The sequence below is a fragment of the Pelodiscus sinensis genome, chromosome 16, assembly GCF_049634645.1.
Source record: "Pelodiscus sinensis isolate JC-2024 chromosome 16, ASM4963464v1, whole genome shotgun sequence".
Lineage (NCBI taxonomy): Eukaryota > Metazoa > Chordata > Testudines > Trionychidae > Pelodiscus > Pelodiscus sinensis.
The window spans coordinates 3,211,548-3,237,743 of NC_134726.1; the positions used below are offsets into that span (position 1 = coordinate 3,211,548).

The following is a 26,196-nucleotide window of genomic DNA, read 5'->3' on the forward strand; positions in this document are numbered from 1 at the left end:
CACAGCCCCTAGGCGCTGCCTGGAACGGGCCCTGCTTGGCCCCCCACCCATCCCTGTGGGGCTGGCCTGTGCATGGGCTGGCCGTGGGCCAGCTGCACAGGGGAGTGGTGGCTCCTGGCAGGTGGCTCTGGCCATACCCACCCCTGAGAACACTGTGGTTCATCCCAAGCCCTAAGGCTGACCTGGCTGCTTGCCCAGGGTCCCTTCTGGTCCATGGGCGGGGGGTAGGGGGGGACTTGTCCCAGAGCTCAGCAGCTCCCAATGCGGGGGCACTGCAGCGTCCTGGCCCCCCCACTTTGTAGCACTTGCAGGCTGGAGCCAGGAGCTGGGGGGTCAGCAAGGCACCGAGGCAGACAGGCACTGCGGGCAGCCACTTGGCTAAGAGGTCCAGGCAGCTGTGGGCTCAAACCCGGCTCATCGCAGGCCCATGCCAGAGCCCTGCCTGCTGCCAGCCATTCCCCGTTCCCAGCCTGGGCAGCGCCCATCGCAGGTGCCGCGGGAGGCTGAGCCGGTGCTAGGCGGTGCCCCGAGAGGCAATCACAGGCCGACACAGCCAGGGCAACTCATCAATTCACTTTATTGGTTTCTTATGAACCGGCCTCTCCTGTGGAGGCCGAGGGCAGTCGGGAGCATCCGGCTTTGTTGCTTTCGTTAAACACTAGGCTACAGCAGTGGGCCGGGGGCGGGACGTACACTACAGAGAAAGGCACTTAGAGACGGGCGACCGCGAGCCTGCCATGTGCAGCGAGGACTGGAAAGAGACGTACACCGGCCGGGCAGGCCTAGTCTATCACAAAGCAGTGCTGTGGGGTGAGCCCCTGGGCGGCGGCCACAGCAGACAGCAGCATAGGCTCTGGGGCCGGCTCCTGGCCAGCCTTGCGCAGGGGCTTTGGAGTGGGGGGCTAGCTGGGGAGCCCCTGGTTGGAGGGTGGCAGCGGAGCAGGGGCCCTGCGGAGGGATGGAAAAGAGCTCCGCAGGGCCCCTTGTGTACCAGAAGGAGCGGGAGAGGCAGGCCAGGGGTAGAGCCCGCCTCCCCAGAGAGGGGCAGATCCTGGAGACCCCTGGCTGCAGCACTGAGCAATCCCCCTGGGAGGGACAAGCATGAGGTGGGGACGAGGCCAGGAGACCAGGACATGGGCAGAGGCTGTGCTGGGCACCCCCTGTGGGTACAGCCGGGCCCGTGGGTACAGCCGGGCCCAAGGGGCAGGCCAAGGGTCTGTGTAGCGTATACATCCGGGCGTGTTGAATGGTGTGGGGCGCCAGCCTCGCCTGCCGGCAGAGCTGGGCTGAGCCTGAAGGCACCATCCGTGAGCCTGTGGTGCCAACCAACACGCCTGCCCTCCCTTGGCCACAGCTCAACCAGCAGACCCTGGTAGTACAGGGGCCAGCCCCACCAGGCCCTGCTCAGGCTGGGTGGCCCCCTGGTCTATGGGCCAGTGTGCCACAGGGAGACTACAGCTCCCAGGGTGCACTGCTTGGGGTGGTGCCATGCCTGCTGGGAGCTGTAGGCTTCTCAGGTGTCCTGTGGAGACTACAGCTCCCAGGGTGCACTGCTCAGGGTGGTGCCATGCCTGCTGGGAGCTGTAGGCTTCTCAGGTGTCCTGTGGAGACTACAGCTCCCAGGGCGCACTGCTCAGGGGGTGGTGCCACGCCTGCTGGGAGCTGTAGTTTCAGATCACGGCTATGCCCACCTTGGCCACCCCACTTTAATGCTGTAACTCAGGATGGCTTGCTGCCCCCTTGAGTGAGGGCTGTGGTGCCATATGGCCAGGTGGGGCAGTGATGTGGGGCAGCAGAGCTCAGGTGCCCTCCTAGCAGGCTGCTCCTCCCACCTCCCCGGTGCTGCAATGGGTGGAGTAGGGGGGACCAGCTTAGCTGGGGCAACTCCCCCCAGCAGCTGGCACCCATAACGGCTGGGTGTCTCCAACCCACCCCAGGACAGGCACAGCTAGGCCCACCGAGGGCACCAGAGGATGTGGGGCAGCCCATGGGTATGACTGGGGGCAGGCTGGCAGCTGGCGGGCGTCCCTCCAAGCTGTGACCCCTGGTGGAGGATGGGCCCAAGGAAGGTCTTAGGCCATGGACCCGTGCAGCTGCAGTGCGGGTGAGGTACCAGGCTTGGGGAGCGTGGGCATTGGGGGTACAGCCCCATGGGACTCACCTGCCCTGAGCCCTTGGGGGAAGGGGGAACGCTGGGTGTTAACAAGCACTGCCCCGGCCTGGGGGTCACAGCCAGGGGCAGGGGGCGCCGCTTGCCGGCCACATGCTTGCGTTGTGCGCGAAGGAGCTAGCGGAGCTGCAGTCAGTTTGCCCCCCCGGCGGGCAGGGCACGGCGCTGGGGAGCGGCATACTCGGCCAGTATGCGTTGTCGGGGGCGGGGGGGGTCTGTCCGTCTGGCTCAGTCCACGGAGGGCAATGGGGCTGCGCCAGCCAGCCCAGTGCAGCCACGCCTCACACGGGGCCCGCTGGCTGTGTCCGGGGCCCGGCTGGGCAGCGCGTGGTGGCTGGGGGGGGGCCCCTCTGTGGGGGTGACACTGGAACACCCCTGCTTCGGCGGCGGCTGGGTGCCCCCGGGAATGCACGGCTTGGCTCCCAGGGCATGGCTGTGCTGCAGGCTGGCCTGGCACCAGCAGGTGGCGGGGGGCAGCCGGGATGCTGGCAGGTGGTGGGGCGGGCGAGGAAGCCGCTAGCCCTAGGGCAGGGGCATCCCCTGAGCCAGAGGAAGGGGCCCAGGGCTGCCCGCTCTGTGGGGCATGGGGCAGGAATGTGCCCGTGTCTGTGGGTTCTGCTGGCACCGTCCTGTGTCAGCCAGGGGCGTGAGGCGTGCCAAGGGGGCAGCGCTACGGTGGGGCCTGGGAGATGGCACCCGGGGGCTGCAGCCTGGGAGGGGCCGCAGGGTTCATACAGCTACGGGGCTGCACAAGGGATCCCTCTCTCAGCCAGCAGGGGGCGCTAGGGCTCGAGCGCCTGGCACTGGGGGGTGGCCCCGGCTGGGCAGTGGGCCCCCAATGCAGGGGCGTGGCGCAGGCCTCAGGCAGGCGGCGCCTGGTCAGCACCAGGGACAAGGGCCCCACACGGCCCAGTCAGAGCAGGGGCAGGTTGATAAATAAATAGCAGCGCCTCCCCCTGCCTGAGGCCTGGGCCAGGCAGCCCTGCGGAGCCAGCCCGGCTGTGGCCCCTCCACCCCCATCCCTGTGCCAAGCGACCTGGTGCCCACTCCTGCTGGGACCTGCGCCAGTGTGGGTGCCCCGGAGAGCCAGCAGGAGGTGCCAGGGGGCAGCTGACTCAGGGAGGGGCAGAGGCCACGTGGGGGTCCCACGAAGAGGGGGGTGGCCCGGGGCGGGCGCTGCCCGCTGGGGTAGGGATTATTGCTATTCTCAGAAGAGTCAAATTCTTCTGTCGTGAGGGGCCAAGGGAGACCCAAGCGGCTGCTGCAGGGGGCGGAGCCGGAGTCCGGCTCCTCCCCCTGCCGGCAGATTCACCCGTCGAGGGCCACGGGGGCGCCACGTCCGGGCTTCGTTCAGTCAGTTCACCACGGCCGGCTTCAGCAGGAGGGAGCCGGGCGGGATCACCACCCAGCCGGGCGGCAGGGCCTCAGGGCTGCCCACGGAGCTGACGCCAGTGGACAGGTCCAGCGCGGCGCCAGGCAGCAGTGGCAAGCTCTCCGGGACACGCCTCAGCCGGGCCCGCTCAGTCCTGTCGCCCGAGTCTTTCGCTTTGCCGACTTTGGCCGCCCTGGCGCTGCCGGCCGGGCACTTCTCCGCGTCCACCTTGCCAGCCAGCAGGGACACCATGGGCAGCCCCAGCCCGGCGGCGCCAAAGGGGGACGCCAGCAAGGGGTTCTTGGCCAGGTTGAGCGGCCCCCCGTTGAGGGACAGCACGGGGCTGGGCAGCCCTGGCAGCGCGGCGGCGCCACAGGAGAGGGCGCTGAGGTCCAGGGGCGCGGGAGCCAGGGGGATGGGCAGGGAGGCGCCCAGGCCGGGCAGCGCGTGCCCGCCGAAGAGGGCGGCCGGGTTGGGGATGATGAGCTGAGCCCCGCTGACGTAAGGCACTTCGGCCGGGGCGCCGGGCGGCTTGGGGGGCGGCTGCAGTTTGAGCAGCTCCTGCTGCTCGTGGGACACGAAGTGGCCATGGGCCTTGATGTGCTTGCGCAGCGAGCTGGGGTCGGTGTAGCGCTTGTGGCAGCCGGGCATCTTGCAGTAGTAGGGCTTGTCCACGTAGTGCGTCCGCGTGTGCTTGAAGCGGTCGCTGGAGTTGGAGTAGCGCTTGCTGCAGCCCTCGTAGGGGCACATGTAGGGCTTCTCGCCTGCAGGGGGAGACAACAGCCACAAGCTGCCACGGGCTGCCCCACCCAGCGTGCCACGGGGCCTCTGCAGCCGGGCCACGGGCTGCCCCACCCAGCGTGCCACGGGGCCTCTGCGGCCGGGCCACGGGCTGCCCCACCCAGCGTGCCACGGGGCCTCTGCGGCCGGGCCACGGGCTGCCCCACCCAGCGTGCCACGGGGCCTCTGCGGCCGGGCCACGGGCTGCCCCACCCAGCGTGCCACGGGGCCTCTGCGGCCGGGCCACGGGCTGCCCCACCCAGCGTGCCACGGGGCCTCTGCGGCCGGGCCACGGGCTGCCCCACCCAGCGTGCCACGGGGCCTCTGCGGCCGGGCCACGGGCTGCCCCACCCAGCGTGCCACGGGGCCTCTGCGGCCGGGCCACGGGCTGCCCCACCCAGCGTGCCACGGGGCCACTGCGGCCGGGCCACGGGCTGCCTCACCCAGCGTGCCACGGGGCCTCTGCGGCCGGGCCACGGGCTGCCCCACCCAGCGTGCCACGGGGCCTCTGCGGCCGGGCCACGGGCTGCCCCACCCAGCGTGCCACGGGGCCTCTGCGGCCGGGCCACGGGCTGCCCCACCCAGCGTGCCACGGGGCCTCTGCTGCCGGGACACGGGCTGCCCCACCCAGAGTGCCACGGGGCCTCTGCGGCCGGGCCACGGGCTGCCCCACCCAGCGTGCCACGGGGCCTCTGCGGCCGGGCCACGGGCTGCCCCACCCAGCGTGCCACGGGGCCTCTGCTGCCGGGCCACGGGCTGCTGCACCCAGCGTGCCACGGGGCCTCTGCAGCCGGGCCACGGGCTGCCCCACCCAGCGTGCCACGGGGCCTCTGCTGCCGGGCCACGGCCTGCCCCACCCAGCGTGCCACGGGGCCTCTGCTGCCGGGCCACGGCCTGCCCCACCCAGCGTGCCACGGGGCCTCTGCTGCCGGGCCACGGCCTGCCCCACCCAGCGTGCCACGGGGCCTCTGCTGCCGGGCCACGGCCTGCCCCACCCAGCGTGCCACAGGGCCTCTGCTGCCGGGCCACGGGCTGCCCCACCCAGCGTGCCACGGGGCCTCTGCTGCCGGGCCACGGGCTGCCCCACCCAGCGTGCCACCAGACCTCTGCCGTCAAGCCCCGGGCTGCCTGATCCAATGTGCCACAGCGCTTCCACTGCCACAGGCTGCCCTGATGCTCACCTGTGTGGCAGGAGGCAACACCCAGACCTCCCCGCTTCCTCCACACTGACCTGTGTGCGAGCGGTTGTGGATTTTAAGGTTTTCCAGCCTGGAGAAACTCTTGTTGCAGGTTGGGCAGCGATGAGGCTTCTCATTGGTGTGGGTGCGAATGTGGATCAGCATCTTGTACCTGTCCGGGCAGAAGGGAGCCCAGGTGAGGTGATCCAGCCTGCAGGGGGGCCCCAGGGTGGGGGAGCCCAGGTGAGGTGAGCCGGCCTGCAGGGGGGCCCCAGGGTGGGGGAGCCCAGGTGGGGTGAGCCGGGCTGCAGGGGGGCCCCAGTGTGGGGGAGCCCAGGTGGGGTGAGCCGGCCTGCAGGGGGGCCCCAGGGTGGGGGAGCCCAGGTGGGGTGAGCCGGGCTGCAGGGGGGCCCCAGTGTGGGGGAGCCCCGGTGGGGTGATCCGGCCTGCAGGCGAGCCCCAGGATGGCGGAGCCCCGGTGGGGTGAGCCGGCCTGTAGGGGGGCCCCAGGGTGGGGGAGCCCAGGTGGGTTGAGCTGGCCTGCAGGGGAGCCCTAGGATGGGGGAGCCCCGGTGGGGTGAGCCGGCCTGCAGGGGGGCCCCAGAGTGGGGGAGCCCAGGTGGGGTGATCCGGCCTGCAGGGGGGCCCCAGGGTGGGGGAGCCCAGCTTTGGGAACCCAGGGAGCTGACAGAGTAGCTGCCCCCATCACAGGGCCCACAAGTCACCCCAGCCACCCACGGGCCCCGGTCTGATCCTGGACCCCGCCCTGCCCTATAACCACCCCGCCTCATTGCCCCCTGCCCCGCCCCCTGCCCTGCGGCGTGTCACTAGTGACTTGTGTGGGTGGAACTGACCCACGTGGTTCCCTGAAAAGCAGGAATCTGCCTGAATCTCCTTCCCCTCGATCTCGGGGTCCCGGCCGCGTCCCCCTCCCCCTCAGGGCCCTGCCCCTACCTGGCGTTGAAGCCGCGGCCGTGGCGGGCGCAGCCCTCCCAGTGGCAGCAGTATCCGGCGTCCTTCTCCGGCTTGACGTGGGCGTCGTTAACGTGGTCCACCAGGTCTTGCAGCAGCTCGAAGAGCCGGTTACACTGCGCGGGAGCGGGGTTAGCGGGGTCCCAACCCGGCCCCGCCTGGCCGGTCCCTGGAGCTGCGGGCACTGGGGGGTGAGGCCCATAGGCACCCCCAATGGCCAGGAGGGGCAGTGTCCCAAAGGCCTGTCCAAGACAGGTGCCACCCAGCCCCCCTCTGCCCCACAGCACGTCCCTTGCAGCCCCCCTGCTCCTTCTGCCCCACACCATGCCCCCCGCAGCCCTGTCTGCCCCACGGCACACCCCCCACACTCCCCTCCGCCCCACGGCACACCCCTTGCATCGCCCTCCGCCCCACGGCACACCCCACAGCCCTCTCTGCCCCCTCTGCTCCACAGCTCCCCCCTCTACTCCCCTGCCCCATGGCATACCTGTCACAGCCCTGCACAGCTCCCCTCCACCCCTCACAGCCCACCACTCGCAGCCTTTTAACCCCCCCCTCTGCCCCACGGCATGCCCCTCGCAGCCTCCTCTGCCCCACGGCACCCCCCCGCAGTGCCCTTCACCCCACAGCACACCCCTTGCAGCCCCCCTTGCCCCATGGCATGCCCCTTACAGCCCTCCTCCACCCCTCACAGCCCACCCCTCACAGCCCTGTAAAGCCCCCCCCGCTCCACAGCACCCCCTCCGCAGTCCCCTCTGCCCCTCGCAGCCCTGCACAGCCCCCTCCGCCCCGTGGCACGCCCCTTGCAGCCCCCCAGGGCTCGGGGGGAGGGGATTTCCCGGCTCCCCCTCACCTTGGCCCAGCGACACACCAGCTGCTGGGGCAGGGGCAGCTCCGGCGAGAGGCGCTTCTCCTTGGGCGCGGGGAGGAAGGCCGAGGCCGGCAGGTGCAGGCCCCCCGAGCCCAGCGGCAGGAAGAACTGGAAGGAGCTGGGGAGGCCGTCGATGTAGCGCAGGGACTGGAAATCCTGCCGGGGAGACGACGGAGAGCTGGGCAGAGACGCCAGAGGGGGCAGCGTGCGGGGGGCCTGGGGCAACAGCGGGGGCAGGGCAGACACCGGCTGGGGTCAAGGGGGAGGGGGCAGGTCAGACACCCATGAGGGGGGAGGGGCAGGTCCGCAACACAGGTGGGGGGAGGGGGCAGGTCAGAGCCTGGCTGGAAGGGGAGGGGCAGGGGCAGGTCGGAGACACTGGTGGGATGGGGGGAGGGGAGGGGGCAAGTCCTCAACACAGGTGGGGGGAGGGGTAGCGGCAGGTCAGAGACACCGGCGGGGGGGGCAGGTGTTGCGTGGCGGGATCCCATCCTCTGCAGTGCAAGGAGCCCCCCCCAACTGGGGCTGCCCCCCCAGCTCTGCTGCACGGGTCCTGCCCCCTCCCATGGGCCCAGCCCCGCCCTGCGTCACTCACGTGGGGGTTGGGGGCGGCGGGCAGGTCCCCGTTGCCCTGCCGCTCGGGGGACAGCGAGGGGCCGCCGGGGGAGTCCGGGCCAGACGGGGGCGACAGGCTCAGGTCCAGCAGGGGCGCGGGGAAGCGGGTGTCCCGTTTGTCAGGGCACTTGGGGGGCAGCAGGGAGCCTGGGGGCACAAAGCCAGCGGGTGAGCAGCAATTCCTGTCCCAGGTGCCTTCCCCTGCCTCTGCAATGCAGCTACCTCTGGGGCAGGGCGCAGCCCCCCCCCCCCCAGCCCCACGGCTCGCGGCCTGCCCCCGCCCCACCCCAGCATGCTCCAGGGGACCCGCAGGGCAGCCCGTGGCCCCTGGATCTCCCCCCCACCCTGATGGGCAGCCCCCGGTGTATCCCGCACTGGGCCCCTCCCTCTCACCGGCCGGCGGGGGGCTGGGCGAGCCGGGGCCCAGCGCTGCGGCGCTGTCCCGGGGCGGGGCCCGGTGCTTGGTGCTGCCCAGCGCCCGCTTCTCCCGGGCCGCCCGCAGCTTGGAGATGCTGATCTTGAGGTCCAGGGGCTCGTCCAGGGAGTGCATGGTGCCCGCACGGCGCCAGGGGCGGGGGCAGGGCAGCCAGGCAACCTGTGGGGCAGAAGGGAAAGGGGTGAATAGGGCCAGGCCCACAGGCATCCTCCCCCGCCTGTCCCAGCAGCCGCAGGATTAAGGCCGGGAGCCCCCCTCGCCCTGCCAGGCCTGGCACCCTAGAGCCTGGCCAGGGTCCGCCAGCCAGTGCCGAGCGCCTGGGCCCCGAGTCGCCAGCAGATGCTGCCCCCCAGGGCCCCACCGGCCCCACAGGGACGCCGGGCTCTCCCTGCTGCCTGGCTGGGGGCAGGCCCCGGGGGGGGGATCCTGGCTGCGGCGCGGGGAAGGGAGGAAGGAAGCAAATGTTTATCTCTGGCCGTTTGGAGCCTGGGAAGGTCGGCTCCAGTCCCAGCCTCCCTCCTCGGGCTGCCCTGCCCTGCCCAGGGCCTCTGCCCACCCCGGCGGGGGGGGAGCTGGCAGGCTGCCAACCGCCTGCTGGCTGGTTCCCGGTGAGCCCGGCTGGGCGGGCCCTGTGCTGCCAGCTGGGGCCCCAGCGTGGATGCCAGACCTGGCTCATTTCCTGCCCTGGCTCGCCCCCAGGCCGGCTGCCCCTCCCCCAGGGCCAGGGTGCTGCAAGGGGGAGGGGGCTCAGGCAAGACCCTTCCCCACCCCGTGACTCAGTTTCCCCACCCATGGTGGGAGAGCCCTCCTGCCCCTGCGCTGCCTGACCCCAGAGGTGCCCGAGCTGCAGCTCTGTGGCTGGTCCTGCCCGGGCGGGGGCCTGCTGGGAGTCTGGGGCCGTGGCCTCGGCGGGCGAAGGGCATTCCCATCTGGTGCCCACCCCCAGGAGAGCCTGGGAATTGAGGGCAGGTGCCCGGCCCAGCAGCTTCTGGTCCTGCCACTGCCTCGGCTTCTGCCCCCACCAGCCAGTCGGAGCGAGACCCCGCCATGTAGGGCACTCAGCCCCGAATGGGGTGTGCCCGGCCCCAGCCCCCAGTGCCCCCCGCTCTGCAGCAGCCTCCATTCATCCCTGCTGCACCCACCTGCCCCTGCTATGCCCCGCCCCAGCCAGCCAGCCCCCAGTTCCCCCTTCCGGCCCCAGAGCAACCCTGCTCCCCCCTCCCGGCACAGACTGTAGATAGGGGGCGGCATATCCACCAGGCCTGCTATACTCCACCGGGCAGCCCCACAGCCATGCCAGCCCTGCCCTGCCCCCCAGCCCTGCCAGTGCCCCTCACTCCTGCCCCACAGCCCTGCCCTGCCCCCCAGCCCTGCCAGTGCCCCTCACTCCTGCCCCACAGCCCCTGCCCTGCCCCCCAGCCCTGCCAGTGCCCCTCTCTCCTGCCCCACAGCCCTGCCAGCCCTGCCCTGCCCCCCAGCCCTACCAGTGCCCCTCACTCCTGTCCCATAGCCCTGCCAGCCCTGCCCTGCCCCCCAGCCCTGCCAGTGCCCCTCACTCCTGCCCCATAGCCCTGCCAGCCCTGCCCTGCCCCCCAGCCCTGCCAGTGCCCCTCACTCCTGCCCCACAGCCCCTGCCAGCCCTGCCCTGCCCCCCAACCCTGCCAGTGCCCCTCACTCCTGCCCCATAGCCCTGCCAGCCCTGCCCTGCCCCCCAGCCCTGCCAGTGCCCCTCACTCCTGCCCCACAGCCCCTGCCAGCCCTGCCCTGCCCCCCAACCCTGCCAGTGCCCCTCACTCCTGTCCCATAGCCTTGCCAGCCCTGCCCTGCCCCCCAGCCCTGCCAGTGCCCCTCACTCCTGCCCCACAGCCCCTGCCAGCCCTGCCCTGCCCCCCAGCCCTGCCAGTGCCCCTCACTCCTGCCCCACAGCCCCTGCCCTGCCCCCCAGCCCTGCCAGTGCCCCTCTCTCCTGCCCCACAGCCCCTGCCAGCCCTGCCCTGCCCCCCAGCCCTGCCAGTGCCCCTCACTCCTGCCCCACAGCCCCTGCCAGCCCTGGGGCCCCCATGCAGAGCACAGCGCCCAGGTCAGCTTTGGGGTGGGGTCTGTGCTGCCACTGGCTGAGAACCCAGCACTCGTCTTCCTAGTGCCCCCCCCCCTCTTTATCCTCCAGGAGCCCCTCCCCCGCTGCCTCTTCCTCCCCCCTCCTCCCCCAGGCCCCTGGAGGCCCAGAGTGGGGTCAGGCTGAGCAGGGGGTGGCACAGTGCCAGATGGGGACACCGGCCAGGTGCTGCGAGGCAGTGGGGGGGGGGGGCTTCAGGCCCCCAGCCCAGCCCCACTGGCCCCTCCCCCTGCGGGGCCCCCAGCACCTAGGGGCTCATGTTCCACCCAAGCCCGGCTTAACCCTGCACACACCCCCTCAGGCTGCCAGGGCTGGCACCACAGAGCTCCCTCCCTAGGAACAGGCCCCCCCCAGCCCCCAGCCCAGCGAGCCTCCGCCCCCTGGCTCCAGCCCAGCACCCTTGGGCCTCCCCCCCCTTTGCAGAGGTGCAGGCAGACCCCCTCCCCCTTGGGCTCAGGCCCCATGCACCCCCCCATCCAGACTCTGCCCCGGGGGGCGCAGGGGGTCCCGGGGTGGGGGCTGGGCTCTGTGCCAGTCCCAGCCAGCGTGGCAGGAGGGAGCAGCTCCCTGCAGTGCCCCCCGGAGCTGGGCTGGGTTTGTTTTCAGGGTCTGCTCCTGACCCTGCAGCTGGCCCTGTGCCAGCCCCCCCCCCCCCCCCCCGCGGCTGCAGCTGCAGCCTGGCGCATGAATGGGGGGCTCTTTCCTCTCCCGCGCGCCCGGGGCTGGCAAGCAGGAAGCGGAGACTTCCTCGGAGGGGGGCCAGCCCTGGCTCAGCTCCCCTCCCCCACCAGCATCCTTGCGCCCCTTCCTGGGCCCGAGTGGCACCTGCTCCCTGGCTCTGCCTGGCTCGAGCAGGCCTGTCCCTGCCCCCCCCCCCCGCTGGCCCCCCGCCAGGCCAGGCTCAGACACTCTGGAATGCAAAGCGCCTCCCGGCCCTGCGTGGGGGCCAGGAGCAGAGGGGAGGGGCGGGGAGGGGGAGCCAGGGGCTGAGCGGGGGAGGGGGAGATGCAGCCCCCCCCCCCACCCCCTGGCAGGACAATGGGGCGGTGCCCAGGGAGCCGGGGCTGCTGCATGGGGAGGGAGGGCCCCAGCCCTAGAGAAGCTGGGTAGGGCGGGGGAGCCGGCCACGCGGCGCCGACCTGCTTGGGCCAGCGGGAGGCTGCAGAAGGAGGGCAGGGGGCTGGGCTGGGGCTTGCTGCCACCCCCCAGCCAGCCCCAGGGCCCCCTTCCAACCAGACACATGCAGGGCGCTCCGCTCCTCCCAGGCCCAGCCCTTCCCCTCCCCAGTCTCCTGCACACATCCCCTTCCCCCTCCCTTGCACGCACACCCCTCCCCCATGCCTAGTACACGCCCCCTCCCCCATGCCTTGCACGCATACCTCTCCCCCTCCCTTGCACACACAGCCTCCCCCATCCCTTTGCACACACACCCCATCCCTCCCCCTTGCACACACACCCCATCCCTCCCCCCTTGCACACATACCCCTTCTCCTCTTACCCGTACACCCCTCCCACCCCCTCCTCTGCACATGCACTTCTCCCCCTCCCTTGCGTGCACCCCCTCTTCCCTCCCACCCCCATCTCTTGTGCATACACATGTGCCCTCCCTGTAGCCCCTCCTGATGGGGGCTGTGCAATCCCAAGGCAGGGTGAGATCCTGGGGAAGGGGCAGGGGGACCCCCACTGCCCTCACTGGAGAGCCCCTCCCCAACAGGGAGCCAAAGCAGCTGCTGGGGGGTGGAGCCAAGGGAAGGCCACCCCCCTGCCTTAGGTACCAGAGGGGAGCTCAGCTCCCCCTTGGGCCATCAACTCTATGGGCCTCACCCTGCCTGTGGGCAGTGGGGCTGGAGCGCCCGCAGCTCCCCTGCCTGTGTGGGCTGGACTCTGGGCCTGCAGCCACTGGCGGGCTCCAGCGCCTCGCCCATCGCGGGCACGAGGCTCCCAGGCTGCAGGGAGGGGAGAGCGGGGGGCGCCGGAGCCCAGCCGCCCTAGAGCACAGCACTGGCCCAGCTCCATGTCTCGCCATCCAATCCCCCCGGGCCGCCAGCGCTCAGCCCCCAGCGCGCCGCTCTGTGGCTCAGCACCCTGCGAGAGGTGGACGAGCCAGAGCTCCCGGCGCCCTGCGTGCCAGGCCACTGGCCCCGCCGGTGGGTCAGACGCTCCACTGAGCCAGGCCCTGCCCACGGCTCATCCCTTCACCCACCCAGAGAGCAAACACCCTCTGCCACCCAGGCAACGATGCCAGCTACGGGGAAACCGAGGCCCAAACCAGCCTCACGTGTTACAAAATATTCCCAAAGTATTCCCGCTTCGTCACAGCCTGTCTGTGTGTCCACCTGTTCACTTGTCTGTTCATCTTCCCTCCTGCCTGTCCACCTGCCTGTCTGTCCATATTCCCCTTCCCTGTCCACCTATCTGTCTGTGCATCTGCCCGCCTGTCCATCTGTCTGTCCACCTGCCTGCTTGCCTGTTCACTTGTCTGTCAATCTGCCTGCTTGCCCGCCCACATGGCCACCCACCTGCCTGCCTGTTCACTTGTCTGTTCATCTGCCTGCCTGCCTGTCCATCTGTCCATCCACCTGTCTGCCTGTCTATCTGCACACCTGTCTGTCCACCTGTCAGCTGCTTGTCTGTCTCGCTATCTCTGTCTACTCACCTGTCCATCTGCCCATCCTCTGTCTCACAAACACAGCAGAGATCCCTCTGCTGCCAGCCTGTCATCTTGCCCCTAGGGCTGGGCAGAGGAGAGGCAGGAGGTGGAAGAGAAGAGGGCCGAGGACAGCAGGGAAATTGGGCCAAGGGACCAAGGTGGAAATCTGGCCATCAGCAACCATGGGGGGAGAGGTGCTGCGGGCGTTTGCTACATGGGTGCTGGGGAGGGGCACTGGGGGGAGGGGCACTGTGGGTGCTTGCCGCATGGGTGCTGGGGGAGGGACCCAGGATGAGCTCCTTGGGCAGGGAGCCCATTTAGACAGCAAGACACCCCCCTCCCCCCGGGCAGGAGCCTGGCAGCCCCCTCTCCAGTCCAGGCACTCTGGCTGCAGAGGGCCTGACGGGGTGGGGGTGGTCCCATGGAGTTGGACAGGGGAGACTGGGGCTGAGTCACATTGCCCCCCCTCCAGCCGGAGGAGCTCCCCTCCTGTGTGCCCTGACCAGAGCCCAGCCTGAGCCAGGCACTTGCACACTGCACAGCTCCTGCCAATGGGTGGAGAAGGAGCTGACATGGGGACCGGCTAAGGCTGGGATTCAGCACACCAGCCCCAAGGCACGAGGGCACCCCGCATTGGCACTTTCTCCAACAGCCCCCCCCTGAGAGCACAATGGTACTGTCCCGACAGGCCCCACCCCCAGAGAGCACAATGATACTGTCCCGACAGGCCCCACCCCCGAGAGCACAATGGTACTATCCCGACAGGCCCCACCCCCGAGAGCACAATGGTACTGTCCCGACAGGCCCCGCCCCCCGAGAGCACAATGGTACTGTCCCGACAGGCCCCACCCCCAGAGAGCACAATGATACTGTCCCGACAGGCCCCACCCCCGAGAGCACAATGGTACTATCCCGACAGGCCCCACCCCCGAGAGCACAATGGTACTGTCCCGACAGGCCCCGCCCCCCGAGAGCACAATGGTACTGTCCCGACAGGCCCCACCCCCAGAGAGCACAATGGTACTGTCCCGACAGGCCCCACCCCCAGAGAGCACAATGGTACTGTCCCGACAGGCCCCGCCCCCAGAGAGCACAATTGGTAATGTCCAGACAGGCCCTGCCCCCAGAGAGCACAATGGTACTGTCCCGACAGGCCCCACCCCCTGAGAGCACAATGGTACTGCCCCTCCCTTACCCCCCCCATTCTCAGCCCAGCCCGGGCAGACCCGACACCGTGGCTTGTACCCGGCTCAGGGCACAGCCCCCAGGGTCACAGCCCCTCACTCACACTCCCCTGCACACCCCTCGGCCCGCCCCTCGCACGCACCCCCAGGGCAGGGCAGGGCAGGGCAGGGCAGGGGCGGGCATGGCCACGTCCCGGCGGAGCCAGGGCAGAAGACTTGAACCCGCTGTGCCAAGCACCAGGGCAAGGAGCAGCCGGGCCCCGTGCTGCCCTGAAAGGCTGCTGTGAACTGTGTGTGCCCAGAGCCAACAACGGGCACCCACCCTCTCCCCCGCTGCTGCCCCTGCCCTCCCCTCCCCCATCCCACTGCCCCTGCCCTCCCCTCCCGCAGCAGTTCCTCGGCCTTGCTGCCCTCCTTTGCCTCGACACCCCGCAGCTGCCGGGAGGCGCAGGAGTGTTGCTTAGCGCACAGCCAGGCTGGGGGAGGGCAGGCATACCATGGGGCAGACCCTGCAGGTAGGGGCGCCTGGCTACGGTGGGAACAGGCCTGGCCCAGCTCTGTCCCCCTGGGCCCGCGCTGGCGGCTTCCCAGCGGGGTCCCAGCTCCACCCGGCGGGGCAGGCGGAGGAGGCCTGAGCACAGGGCGGGGGTCTGGCGGGGGGCCCGGAGCCTGCACGCCAGAGCAAGGCACAGGGCAAGGGGAGCCGAGGGCCTCCCCCAACCCCGCTCCCCAGCCGGCTGGCCTCATCCTGGATTCCTGAGCTGCTGCTGGGAGCCAGCATGGGTGGGGCCCGCTGGCTGGGAACGGGCTCCGAGCCGCGGAAGAAACGACTCCCGAGCGAGCAAGCAGCTGCCAAACCAAACTGGCCCTGAAGCACAAAATTCCTGGGAACAAACCTTCCTCGAATCCAGAGGAACCGGAACTGCAGGAGCCGCCCCGCCCTGCCCCCCAGACACGGCCGCCCGCCGCAGCAGGGCCAGGCCGGGGGGCCCAGCCCCCAGCCCGGGGCAGTGCGGTGAGGGGCTGCCGACCCTCCTCCCCCGCAGCCCCCTGCCTTGCCAGTGCCAGGGGCCCCGCCCACCGCTGCCCTCCAGTAGAGTCCTGCCAGCCCCAGCTGTTCCCGGCCTGCCCCCCGCCCCGCGGGTGCCCCCCGGCCCCACGCCCTCCTGAACAAAGGGGAGATTGTGCCGGGCTTTGTGACGCGACCAAACTCCTTTTGCCTGTGGCTCAGCCGTGGCTTTGCGCCCAGGCGCCCTGAGACCCTTCAGAAAGCGGGAGCTGGGCACGTACCCGTGGGCCAGTGGCACAAGGGGGTCTGGCCGGGCCCAGCCCGCGGGCACAGGGAACGTGGCAGGGCAGGCCACGCGCTAACGCGGCTCATCGCCTCGGGGAGAGACAGCCCCTCCCCCCACGTCTTGGCCCCTCCCCCGCACCATCTGCACCCCGCATCTGGCTGCTTTGCCATGCCAGGGCTGGTCGCAGGCGTTGAACTGCCCAGCCCCGGGGACCGAGGCTGCTGGTTCCCACCCAGGTCAGGGCAGCCGGGCCACCCGAGAGCTTCCCGAGTTGGCGATGGAGCCCAGCCCCTCCCTGGGGTGGCTCTGCCGAGGCCCCTCCAGACCGGCTCTCTCCAGGGGTCCCTCCGAGACAAGGGCGGGTGTGGAAGCTCCCAGGGTCCCTAGGGAACCACAGCAGGGCTCCAGGGTCGACAAGCCCCCACTGAAATGCAGCCACCTCTGGGCTGGAGCAGGGCAGCGGTTTTAACAGCAGACAGCGCAGGGCAGGCGGTGAGAGGCCCCGGCTAAGCGCTCTCCGGGCATGACAAGGGCTCCCCGCCGGGTCCAAGCCGCGCCCCAGGAACTAAAGGCGACCGACCCAGGGCTGGGGCTGGAGAATGGCGCACAGGGGGCAGGCGCTTCAGAGCAGCGGGGCCTGTTTTCAGAAGCAGCTGGTGGTTTGGAGCGGCCGCCCGGGGCTCGCGCCGGGTCAGATCTCCCCATCGGGGGATGCCCAGCACCAGGGTATCCTCGCCGGGGCACACCCAGGGTGCGGAGAGCAGCCTGCGGGCTCTCCCCGGAGCCAGCGCTGGGCAGATGCCTGGAGGCGCCAGCCCACAGCTGGGGTGTAAAGGCAGGGCCCTGCCGGCGCCTGGCACTCTGCCCAGTGAGGGAGAAATCCAAGCATGCCAGCCACGTTCCCCGGCTGCCCCCTTCCCCGCCGGGCCCAGCCGCAGGGCCAGGGGCGCCCTCAGGCACGTGGGACATGAGCCAGGCCCTGGGGACGGGCGCTGGGAGCAGGCTCCTAGGGCCCCATGGCTGATTCCCTCCGTGCCCCCTGCAGGATCGTGCCGGGCCACGGGCCCCTCTCTCCGCAGGGGTCTGGCTGAAAGCGGGGGGGAGCTGCCTGGCCTCGTGGCACGCGGCTATGGCCCCATGCTGCCAACGCAGCACAGAGCCAGCAGCTGCTTCCCCCAGCCTGGCGCGCCCCGCCGGGGCAGGAACAGCCAGGAAGCCAGCTCCCTGGGCTCCAGCCCGCCAGGCTGCATGGGCAGCGATGCCAAGGGATCACCGGGGGGCACCGAGCATATGCCGGCCCGGGGGAGGCTGGGCTGTGGGATTTCTGAGCCCCCAGCTTTCAGCATCCCCCCTCTCCAGCCCAGGGTCCCTAGGGTGCCCCGCCCTCGGGCTGGGGGCTCACTGTGCCACTGGCCAGCAGCGGGGAGGTAGGAAGGTGGCATAGCCAGGCCCAGGAGGAGGCTATTGGGGTGGGGCTCAGCAGGCTCTGCCCCCAGACTCCCCTGCGGTGCTCCTGTTCCAGTCGGGGGCGGGGCCGGCTACCTTGGCCTGCGCTGGCTGGAGCGTCTGGTGGCCCCCCGGGCATGTTTCGGGATTCCCTGGGTGCCCGAGGGAGCAAGTGCCAGCTGTGCCCCGCAGGGCTCAGATCTCGCAGGGGCTAGACAGACCAGCGTGGCTGCCACCTGCCCTGGTGGGCTCTTTTCCCTCCTCAGCTGCCTGGGCCTAGCCCCGAGCCTGCCTCAGTTTCCCTGCCCCCAACATGCCCACACAGGCCATGTTCTTGCCCTTCACGAGCGCCAGGCAGGGGACAGCCAGCCCCTCCCCCAGCCTGTCTCCCCTCAGGCAGCAGCCCGGGGGGAGGTTACTCAGCGCCTGGCCGTGGGCTCAGGTATTGGGGCCGTAGCCGGGGGAGGGGAGCCATTAGCACCCACGGGGGGGGGGGGCGGGGGAAGGGAGCAGTTTCCATGTCCTCAGCTCGGGGTCAACCCTGTGCCAGCCCCGCAGGCGTGGCCCGTTCCCTCCGCTCTCCCGGGAGAGCCCCCCCATGGCGGCAGAAGCCGCTCAGCCCGGGAGGGGCCGAGGAGCCAGCGACGTCCTGAAGGCTTCACCTGGGCCCCTGCCAAGGGGGAGCCGGCGGCCCCAGGCTGTCTGTGGAGCCGCAGCTGCGGCGTGAGGCCGGCCAGAAATAGCAAGGGAGAGAACCGGGGCAGGGCCAAGAGACACAGGGACTGGCGGGAGGGGCAGGAAGGGAGCCCAAGCAGGGTCCGCGGGCCCCCCGCACCGGGGCAGGAAGGGAACAGCCCCGGGCCCCGGCAGGTGAGTGGGGGCGGATCACGGCTCCCTCCAAGGGGCCGGCCGGGCCCTGGAGCCCGGGGCACAGAGCAGGGGACCCCGCGCCCTGCCAAGGCAGCTCCGACCCCCAAACACCCACAAGGAGAGCACGGGGCCCTGCCGCGCCCCAGCACTTGCCGACACCCCGAGGCAGGCCAGCGTCGGGGGAGGGATGGGCCACGCACCCCTCAAGCCAGGAGCTGGGGCGCAGCAAAGGGGAGCCCATCACCCACCCTTCTGGGGACTCGCCCTAGCCCAGACTTCCAGGAGAGAGGGGTCACACGTGCCAGCTGGGTCACACGTGCCAGCTGTGGCCGGACACCTGCTGCACCGCCCCACGGGGCCGGCCGGCCAGGGGCTGGGGTGGGGGAAAGACTTATGAGCACAGACAGGATCTGGCGCCAGAGCCAGGTGTGGGGCTGCCCAGAGCTGGGGACATGGCCCACGGGCTCTGCGGGGGAGGGGGATGCTGGGGGACCCAGGCCAGCTCGTCACGTCCTGGCACTGAGCCCCTGGGCTCATGGCGATCGGCCGCCATCAGCTTGGGAGCCCACCCGGGCCAGGGCTGGGCAGGGAATGCCGGGTTCTCATGGCGGGGGTGAAGGGGGGGGAAGAGGTGGGGGCAGAACCCTCCCCCCCCCCGCGTCTCTGGTCGGGCAGGGGCTGCAGGACCCCACACGGGCCTCGTGGAGCTGTCAGGGCTGGTTGTGGGTTCCCGGCTCAATGGGGCACAGGAGGGAGGCGGGCGGCCGGGGGCCGGTGTGTGTAATTCGGCAAGACCCAGGTGCGAACAAAGCAGGGAACAGCTGAAGCGGCTCTGCCCCGGCCTGGCTCCCCGGACAAAGGGCCCGGCCCAGGGGCCCAGGAGAGGGTGACTCAGAGAGGCAGGAGCCCAGCCGGAAAGCCAGGCCTGCCCGTACCGCCCAGCCCCTTTTCGATGCTGGTTCAGAGCTCACGGACCTCGGCTTTGGGGCCTGGGGCAGGGGCAGGGGCGGCCAGGGCCAGCAGGACAGGGCAGCCGGAGCGCCACACCTCAGCCCCATGGCGGGGCCTCGGGTTGCGCTGGAGGTGGGGACGAACGGGCAGCCTGGGGGGGGGCCGAGGGGCAGCGTGTGCCACCGCCGGCGATGCCAATGTCAGCCTCGGAGAGGGGCGGGGCCAGCCACCCGCCCACCCGCCCCCAGAGCGGGCCTGGTGGAGCCAGAACCCCCATCCCACGGCGCAGGCCACACCCGGCCCGCGGAGGCTGGGCGAAGTGCTGCCCGGCCGAGGCGGCGGCGTGGCACGGCCGGCCAGGTCTAGCGGGGGTGGCGTTAGCTGCAGGGCCCTGCGTGGGCCTGGTGGGAGGTGCACGCTGGGCCCCTCTGCAGATGCCAAGCACCCAGCCGTGACGGGCAGGGGATGTACCTGCAGCCAGCGCCCGGGATCCCTGAACCATTCCGGGGTCACTGCCCACAGCAGAGAGTGGGGGCCAGGTATCACTAGGAGGGGGGCAAGACAGTGTTCCTCCAATTTTTTCCACCCCAGAGCTGAGCGGAATGAATTTTCTTATGTGAACCACCGTGGTGGGGCCGTGCGTCCCTGAGGGGCCATGCGCCGCGGTGGGGCCGTGCACCGTGGTGGGGCCGTGCGCCCCGGTGGAGCCGTGCGCCGTATCACAAGGGGTTCTGAGTGTGGGAGGGGGCTCGGCGCCAGCATTCCTGTGGGCTGGGCGCTTCTGCAGCCGCCCCGAGAGGTTTAAATGCTGCCCAGCTGATTAGCGGCGTGCCCCCAGCGAGGGGGTTTGCCAGGTGGTGCACTTCTGCACATGCCTCAGTGCACATTGATTATTCCACACGTGGGTAGAAAAGGGAAGAGGGAACATTACTCCAGGCTGGGGCGGAGGGTGCAGGAGTGCGGGGCTCTGGCTGGGGGTGGGATGAAGTGTTTGGGGTGCAGGATGGGAGCTCCAGGGTTGGAGAGCGGCTCAGCGTTGGGGTGCAGGCTTTGGGCTGGGGATAGGGGCCAGGGATGAGGGCTCTGAGGTGCAGGAGGGTGCTCAGGGCGCTCCCTGCTGGGGATGGTGTGACGTAGTGGGGGTACCTGGCTGGTTTCTATGCTGCTGGCTCTGGGGTAACCCCCACTGGCTGCCGTGGGTACCACGACCCAGCAAAACAGGATGAGTCACTATGCAAACCAGTGGCCAGACACCCCCCATGGAGAGGAACAAAGGAAGGTGGAATGCTGCCCTGGCTGGGGGGCAGGGCTGAAAGAGGGTTAGTTAGTTGCTGGCTGTCTGGGAGCATGGAGGAGACAGGCTAGGAAAGGGGGCTGGAGTTTAGGGGCCCAGTCTCCCCCATCTCAAGGGGGCCTGAGGCATCCTAGCCCAGCTCTGTGACCAGATTACATCTGTGCTGTGCTGTATCCTGGAGAGGCAATAAACTTCCTCTAGTCCACCGGCTGGTGCAGTCTGTTTGTGCCATTTCGGGGTGCAGGAGACGGGGGACCCCCAACGCGCCGTCACAGATGGCGAGGAGGGGCCGGACCCATTCCCCCGGCTCAGGGGGCCAAGTGTCCCTGGCATGTGCTGGGGGAGCACGGAGAGAGCTGTGTCCAGCTCCCCGCCTGCCAGGGGCGAGACCCCTCCCTCCGTCCAGCGGGCTCGGGCTCTCACTGTGCCGCACCTGGCACAACAGGCGCAGGGGCACTGGGAATACCCCTGCGTACTGGGACTGCCCCCCTCCCGCCCTGCCAACCCCTCTTCCCTTCCTAGGGCGGGGCTGGGTGGGAGCCCTTCTTCCCTCGGCCGGCAGGGTGTGCACCGGGGCCGCGCGGGCACTGGGCTGGCAGCAGGCCGGCTGAGCCGGGGGCCAGGCAGCTGCTCCCCACGGCCCCAGCCCCAGCACACAGGACCCAGATGGGCTCCTCTCGGCTGCAGGGCAGGACGCGGCCCGGCGCGGCGAACAAGTCGGCCTTTTAGCAGCTCGCAGGCTGCTTGGCAGCGGGGCCGCCCGCCGGGGCCTCCCTGCCCCTTTGCGAATCAACAGGCCAGCTGGGGGCTGAGCCGGGGCGAGGCTATTTGCGCCCCTCCCCCCCAGCACCTTGGCAGGGCCAGGCCCAGATCCGGGGCACTGAGGCAGATGCTGGTGGGCCTCAGGGCAGGGCAGGCTCCGGACAGGCCGCCAGCCCGTTCCCACCCCCCTGCCGGGAATGCCTGTGCACGGGACGGGCTTCGCCAGGGGGGTACGAGATGCCAGGATGGGCAGGGAGGCTCTGCCTCGGGGCCTGGAGCCAGCGCCTGTGCCAGGAGCAGGTGGGGGCGGGGGCTCCCTGGGGGAGAAGGGAGCACGGGGTAGGGCGAGGGATGGAGAGCTCAGCGCCCCCTCGGCTCCATCTGTTTGTTTCCCAGCGGCTTTTCCCCCGGGAAGGGAGCCAAACCCAGCGGCTGGCCGGAGAGGCGGGACTGGGGGGGAGGCGCAAGGCAGGATACCGGCTGCAGATGGGGCCCAGCTCACACGGGAGGCAGCCAGAGGGCCGTGGCCCCGGCACGGGCTTAGGGACTGGAGAAGGTAGCCGGCCTGGCTCCGGCCGAGCCCCAGGAAGGGCAGGGGACCTGCTGGAGAGTCACTCACTGCGGCACAGCTGGGGGCTGAGCTGGCACCGTCAGGCCTCGGGACCCGGAGCAGCCAGGGCTGGGGGGGCTCTCAAAGGCAACACACCCTCGTGCTTCCTGCATGGGTGGGCTTCACACGGCCCCTGCGGCTGCTCTACCGCCCCCGCGCCCGAGCCACGGCAGAGCCTCCGGCTCTCAGCCACCTGCCCAAGAAAGGGCCCCCTTCCCCCGCCACAGACCCGCTCCCCAGCCCCCAGCCTGGCCAACGCGCCCGCCCCAGCGTCCGAGGGGCACAAGCTCTGGCAGGTGCCTGGGCGGGTTTCTCTCTGCCTGGGCCCTGCTCAGGGAGACGGAGGCAGATGAATCCCAGCCGAGCCTTTCCCGCACTCGGATCCCGGCCCAGCGACTGGCCAGGGAAGTGCCCCCACGCCTGGCAAACCCTGTCACGGTCCCTCGCACGGCCCCTCCCTCACCGCGGGCGCCGGGAGCCGGGAGCCGGCCGGTCAGGTCGCTGCGGCGCATTTCCCAGCAAGGCCAGCACAGAACAGACAGGGCAGCGCCAGGGAGAGCCGACGTTCACGGGCCGGGCCATGCCAGCCTGCCCTCTCCCACCCGCCCGGCCAGCCTCCCCTGCCCCCCCTCCCAGCCCCCAAAAGTCCCCAGCCAGCCTGCCCTCCCCCACCCAGCCAACCTCCCCTGCCACCCCCTCCCAGCTCCCCAAAGGCTCCAGCCAGCCTGCCCTCCCCCACCCGCCCGGCCAGCCTCCCCTGCCCTCCCCCGCCCAGCCCCCAAAAGGCCCCAGCCAACCTGCCCTCCCCCACCCAGCCAGCCTCCCCCTGCCCCCCCTCCCAGCCCTCCAAAGGCTCCAGCCAGCCTCCCCTCCCCCGCCCACCCAGCCAGCCTCCCCTGCCCCCCCCCAGCCCCCCAAAGGCTCCAGCGAGCCTGCCCTCCCCCACCTGCCCGGCCAGCCTCCCCTGCCCTCTCCCGCCCAGCCCCCCAAAGGCTCCAGCGAGCCTGCCCTCCCCCACCTGCCCGGCCAGCCTCCCCTGCCCTCCCCCACCTGCCCGGCCAGCCTCCCCTGCCCTCCCCCGCCTGGCCCCCCAAAGACCCCAGCCAACCTGCCCTCCCCTGCACAGCCCCCCAAAAGCCCCAGCCAGCCTGCCCGCTCCTCTCCACCCCACAAAGGCCCAGCCAACCTGCCCTTCCCCACCGGGCCTCCCAAAGGCATTCAGCCAACCTCCTCTCCCCCACCCAGCCACCCATACGCCCCAGCCAAACTCCGTTCCCCCACCTGTCCGCTCATGGCCCCCTGCCAACCACCCTACCCTCGCCCGGCCACCCAAACCCCGGGCTAGACAAACTCACCGACGCCCCGCCGGCTGCACCACGGACCCCTCCCGCTCCAGCCCTCGACCGGTCCTCCCGCTGCCCCATCGCCCCCCCGGCTGAGGGAGGCCCGTTCCCGCGGGGCCGAGCGCCGTGGATGTGCCGTGGCTGGGCCTGCGTTGGGGCCTGGCGGGAGTGTGGGTTGAGAGGCCAGGTGCAGCTACCACAGGGCATGCAGCAAGGAGAAGAGGAACCCGCCCCCAGTGCGGGGGTGGGGAGACTGAGCGGGCCGGTACCCAGGTCTCCCATCACCCTCCCGCCTCAGCAACTGCCCCTGCCAGTGAGCAAAGGGCGGCAGGGGGGCTGGAGGGCAGGATTCCGGGCTGTGCAGAGGAGCATGGGGTGGACAGGTGGGGAACAGAGCTCTGGGGGGTACTGGGGGGGCACCGGCTAGGCCCCGGAGCTCCCTCTGCCTCCGTGACTCCCACTGCATGGCCATCGCCAGCCCTGCTGCCTCCTCCCCGCACCACTCCCCGAGCCAGCTGCGCCCCCCACCCCACTGTCAAGTTGGGGCGTCACAAGCACACCCAAGACGAGCTCACCTGGCCCCAGGCAGCCAGACCGCGCTGAGCAACCCTGCGGGGCCTCCAGCAAGCTGCCATCAATTGCCTTCCGCCTGGAAAGCGTAGGCAGCCTCGGTCAGCGCTTTCCTGGGGAGTGCTGGGCACGGGCCTGGAGGTGGGGGGACTCGGGGGTTCAGCCAGAGCCCGGCACGTGCCCGCCTGCTGTTTCCCAAGGGTTCCTGGTCTAAGCCTGCTGGGGCCAGAACTGCGCTGCAGAAACGCCGGCTGCCCTCTGCCGCGCCCTTGTGCTGGAGCCAGGGGAGGGGGTTTCAGCCGGGCCCCAAGGGCAAGTCTCAAGCGAGTCGGGATCAGGGAGCCAGCGGGACTCCCGAGTGTTCACTCACCACCGACATGCTGACACCTCTGGGGGGGAACCCAGCAGCTGCATAACGGCCCAGCGAGGGGGTGGGGAGAAGATCAGACCCCAGTGAAACCACCAGGGGAGGGTTCCTGGCCTAGCTGGGATTTGGCCAGGATCTCTCACCTCTGCAGGGGGCCACGCCAGCCAGCGGGCAGGAACCAGCTTGGGCAGCACTGCCAGCGGATGGCAACACAGTGCCCACTCGCACCCAGGTGGGGCATTGGCCAAAAGGAAAGAGCGCCCCCTAATGAGCCAGATACCCCATAACCCCCTTCTCCTCACCCCTCTCTTGGCTCCATCATCACCCCCTACCCACTGCCCAGACCCTGCACCTGCTGACTTCCCAAATGGCCCCACGTCGGTAGCCACGGATGGGCTCGCCTGCCCGCGCTGGCGCTGTGGCCTGGCTGTGGGCATTGCCACGGGGGACCTGCAGCCCAGCTGCCTGCTCTTCCAGCTCTCCTTGGCAGAGACAAAACAGACACGCGGGGGCATGGGAGGCCGCCACGCTGCCACGCCTCACCCACCCACCCACACATCCCAGATAGGCCGGGGGCCGCTGGGCAGGAACAAAACCGGCTTCCCCGCGGGCACCCCCTGCACCTGGCTGGAGGGACCCTGCCCGCGGCCTCCCCTCTTCAGCCCGCCGTGCGCCGGGAATTCCAGCCGTGCCAGCAGGTGCCAGGCAGACGGTGCCAGCTCAGCCTCCCATTCATTTTCCTTTCCAGGGCCGGCTCGCTGGCGGGTCCCGACACTCGCTGCCAGAGCCAAGTGAAATTCGGGCCTCCTTGGATTGGAAGCCCTGGGGGCCGGGCCCATCCCCCCTGTCTCTGGGCAGCACCCTGTCCAGCGGCCGCGCTCCAGCGGCTCCAAAGCAAAGGGCAGGACTCAAACCCAGCCCCAGCCCTGTCCGGCCTGCACCGGAGGGACCCGGCAGTCCTGTGCACCAGCGATTTGCCCTTTTCTCACTTGTGCAGCTGAGTGGCTGCCTGGCTGGGCGCTGGGAGCTCCATTTTATTCCCTGCCCTGCATTTGCAGCGCCTGGCAGAGGCAGGCAGGGAAAGCAAGGTCCTTTCTGCTTCCCGGAGGAAGGGACAGAGGCAGGTTCACGGGGCCACTGCCTCGCCCAGCTCCGCCAGACTGAAAGGGGCGGGGGGGGGGGGGGAGACCACTTGTTTATTGGTAGTTGGGGGGGGTCCTTTGAACCTGCCCTTCCCACCGAGCGGCTGCTTTGCTCCCACTTAATGTCCGGACACAACTTCCTCCTGCGATCCAGACCCCCCCAAGGCAGCCAGCTGCAGCTGATGGCTGGTTCCAAAAATGTCTGGGGGGAGGGGGGATGAAACTTTCACACCGAAGTTTGCGGCTTTCCAGCTAAAATAAAGGCGGGGGGGGGCAGAACAGCAAAAGGTGCGCGGCACCCCCGGAATCAACAACCTGCTCCCCCTGCGCTGCCTCTGCCACAGCAACCCGGAGACCCCCCCACCCAAAAACCGGGGGGATCCGCCCCCGATCTCGTGCGATCTGCACCGAATGCGCCCCCCCCCGCCCCAGAGCACGACAAAGAGTTGGCAAGGGGGAGGCGAAGCGGACTCCCTTACCTTCCCCCCGGGGGGGCCGCGCCGCTCCCGGCTGCTTTGTGTGAGTCTCCTGCCGGCGGCGGGTGGGGGGCCGGAGGATCCCCGCGGAAGGTTCGTGGAGCCGGCCGGGCAGGTCCCCCGGGCAGCCGGGGACCGCTGGGCAGGAGCAAAACCCGCTTCCCCGCGGGCACCCCCCGCGCCTGGCTCCGCCGCCCGGGATGTCCGCTGCCGCCTCTAGCGCTGGAGTCGTGGCGCTCAGTCCTGGGGAAGGAGGGCGCAGGGGCTGGTCTCCGAGCCGCGCTGCTCCCGGCGGCAGGCGCCCGGCTGGGGAGGGGGCTGCGGGGCGAAGCGAGCGGGGGCTGCGGGGAGATGGAGCGTTCCTTCTTCTCCCCCCGCCTGGGTTTTTTCCGGGGGGGAGGCGTTTGCAAGGAGAAGGCAGCGGCTCGGAGGGGCTCGCCCGTTCCAGGGAAGCGAGGAGGAAGGAGGGAGGCGGGAGGGGTGGGGGTGTGGAGGGGGTGTGATTTCCCAGCGTGATTTATGGCAGCCCTGCGGAGCTGTCTGAAATTGACCAGCGCTGATCAGTTTCAGACCAATTCTCCATGGCGAGGCTGAGCCGGAGCCCGGGCGCTGAGCGCATGCCCCCCAGCGGCTCCTCCCCTGGCCAGAGGGCAGCGCTAGGACAGGCTGGAGAAGCAGGCACGGCGCAGCCCGGGGAGGGAGAGACACACAATGCGGCCCCGGCCC

General features: G+C 70.5%; 1 protein-coding gene across 3 annotated transcripts; it reads right to left on the reverse strand.

Moving 5' to 3' along the window:
- Positions 1 to 557: 557 nt before the first annotated feature.
- Positions 558 to 25,933, reverse strand: GLIS2 (GLIS family zinc finger 2). 3 transcript variants are annotated; one of them, XM_075899096.1, is made up of 7 exons: positions 25,474 to 25,933; positions 8,352 to 8,553; positions 7,939 to 8,105; positions 7,326 to 7,499; positions 6,455 to 6,588; positions 5,554 to 5,672; positions 558 to 4,306 (listed from the first exon to the last, which is right to left on the reverse strand). In XM_075899096.1, the coding sequence occupies exons 2-7, from the start codon at positions 8,506 to 8,508 to the stop codon at positions 3,525 to 3,527; spliced, it is 1,533 nt and encodes a 510-aa protein (XP_075755211.1). In that variant the 5' UTR covers positions 8,509 to 8,553; positions 25,474 to 25,933; the 3' UTR covers positions 558 to 3,524. The 3 variants fall into 3 exon arrangements, with proteins under 3 accessions (XP_075755211.1, XP_075755210.1, XP_075755213.1); XM_075899095.1 differs by lacking the exon at positions 25,474 to 25,933 and adding an exon at positions 22,928 to 24,118; XM_075899098.1 differs by lacking the exon at positions 25,474 to 25,933 and adding an exon at positions 15,241 to 15,422.
- Positions 25,934 to 26,196: the final 263 nt, after the last annotated feature.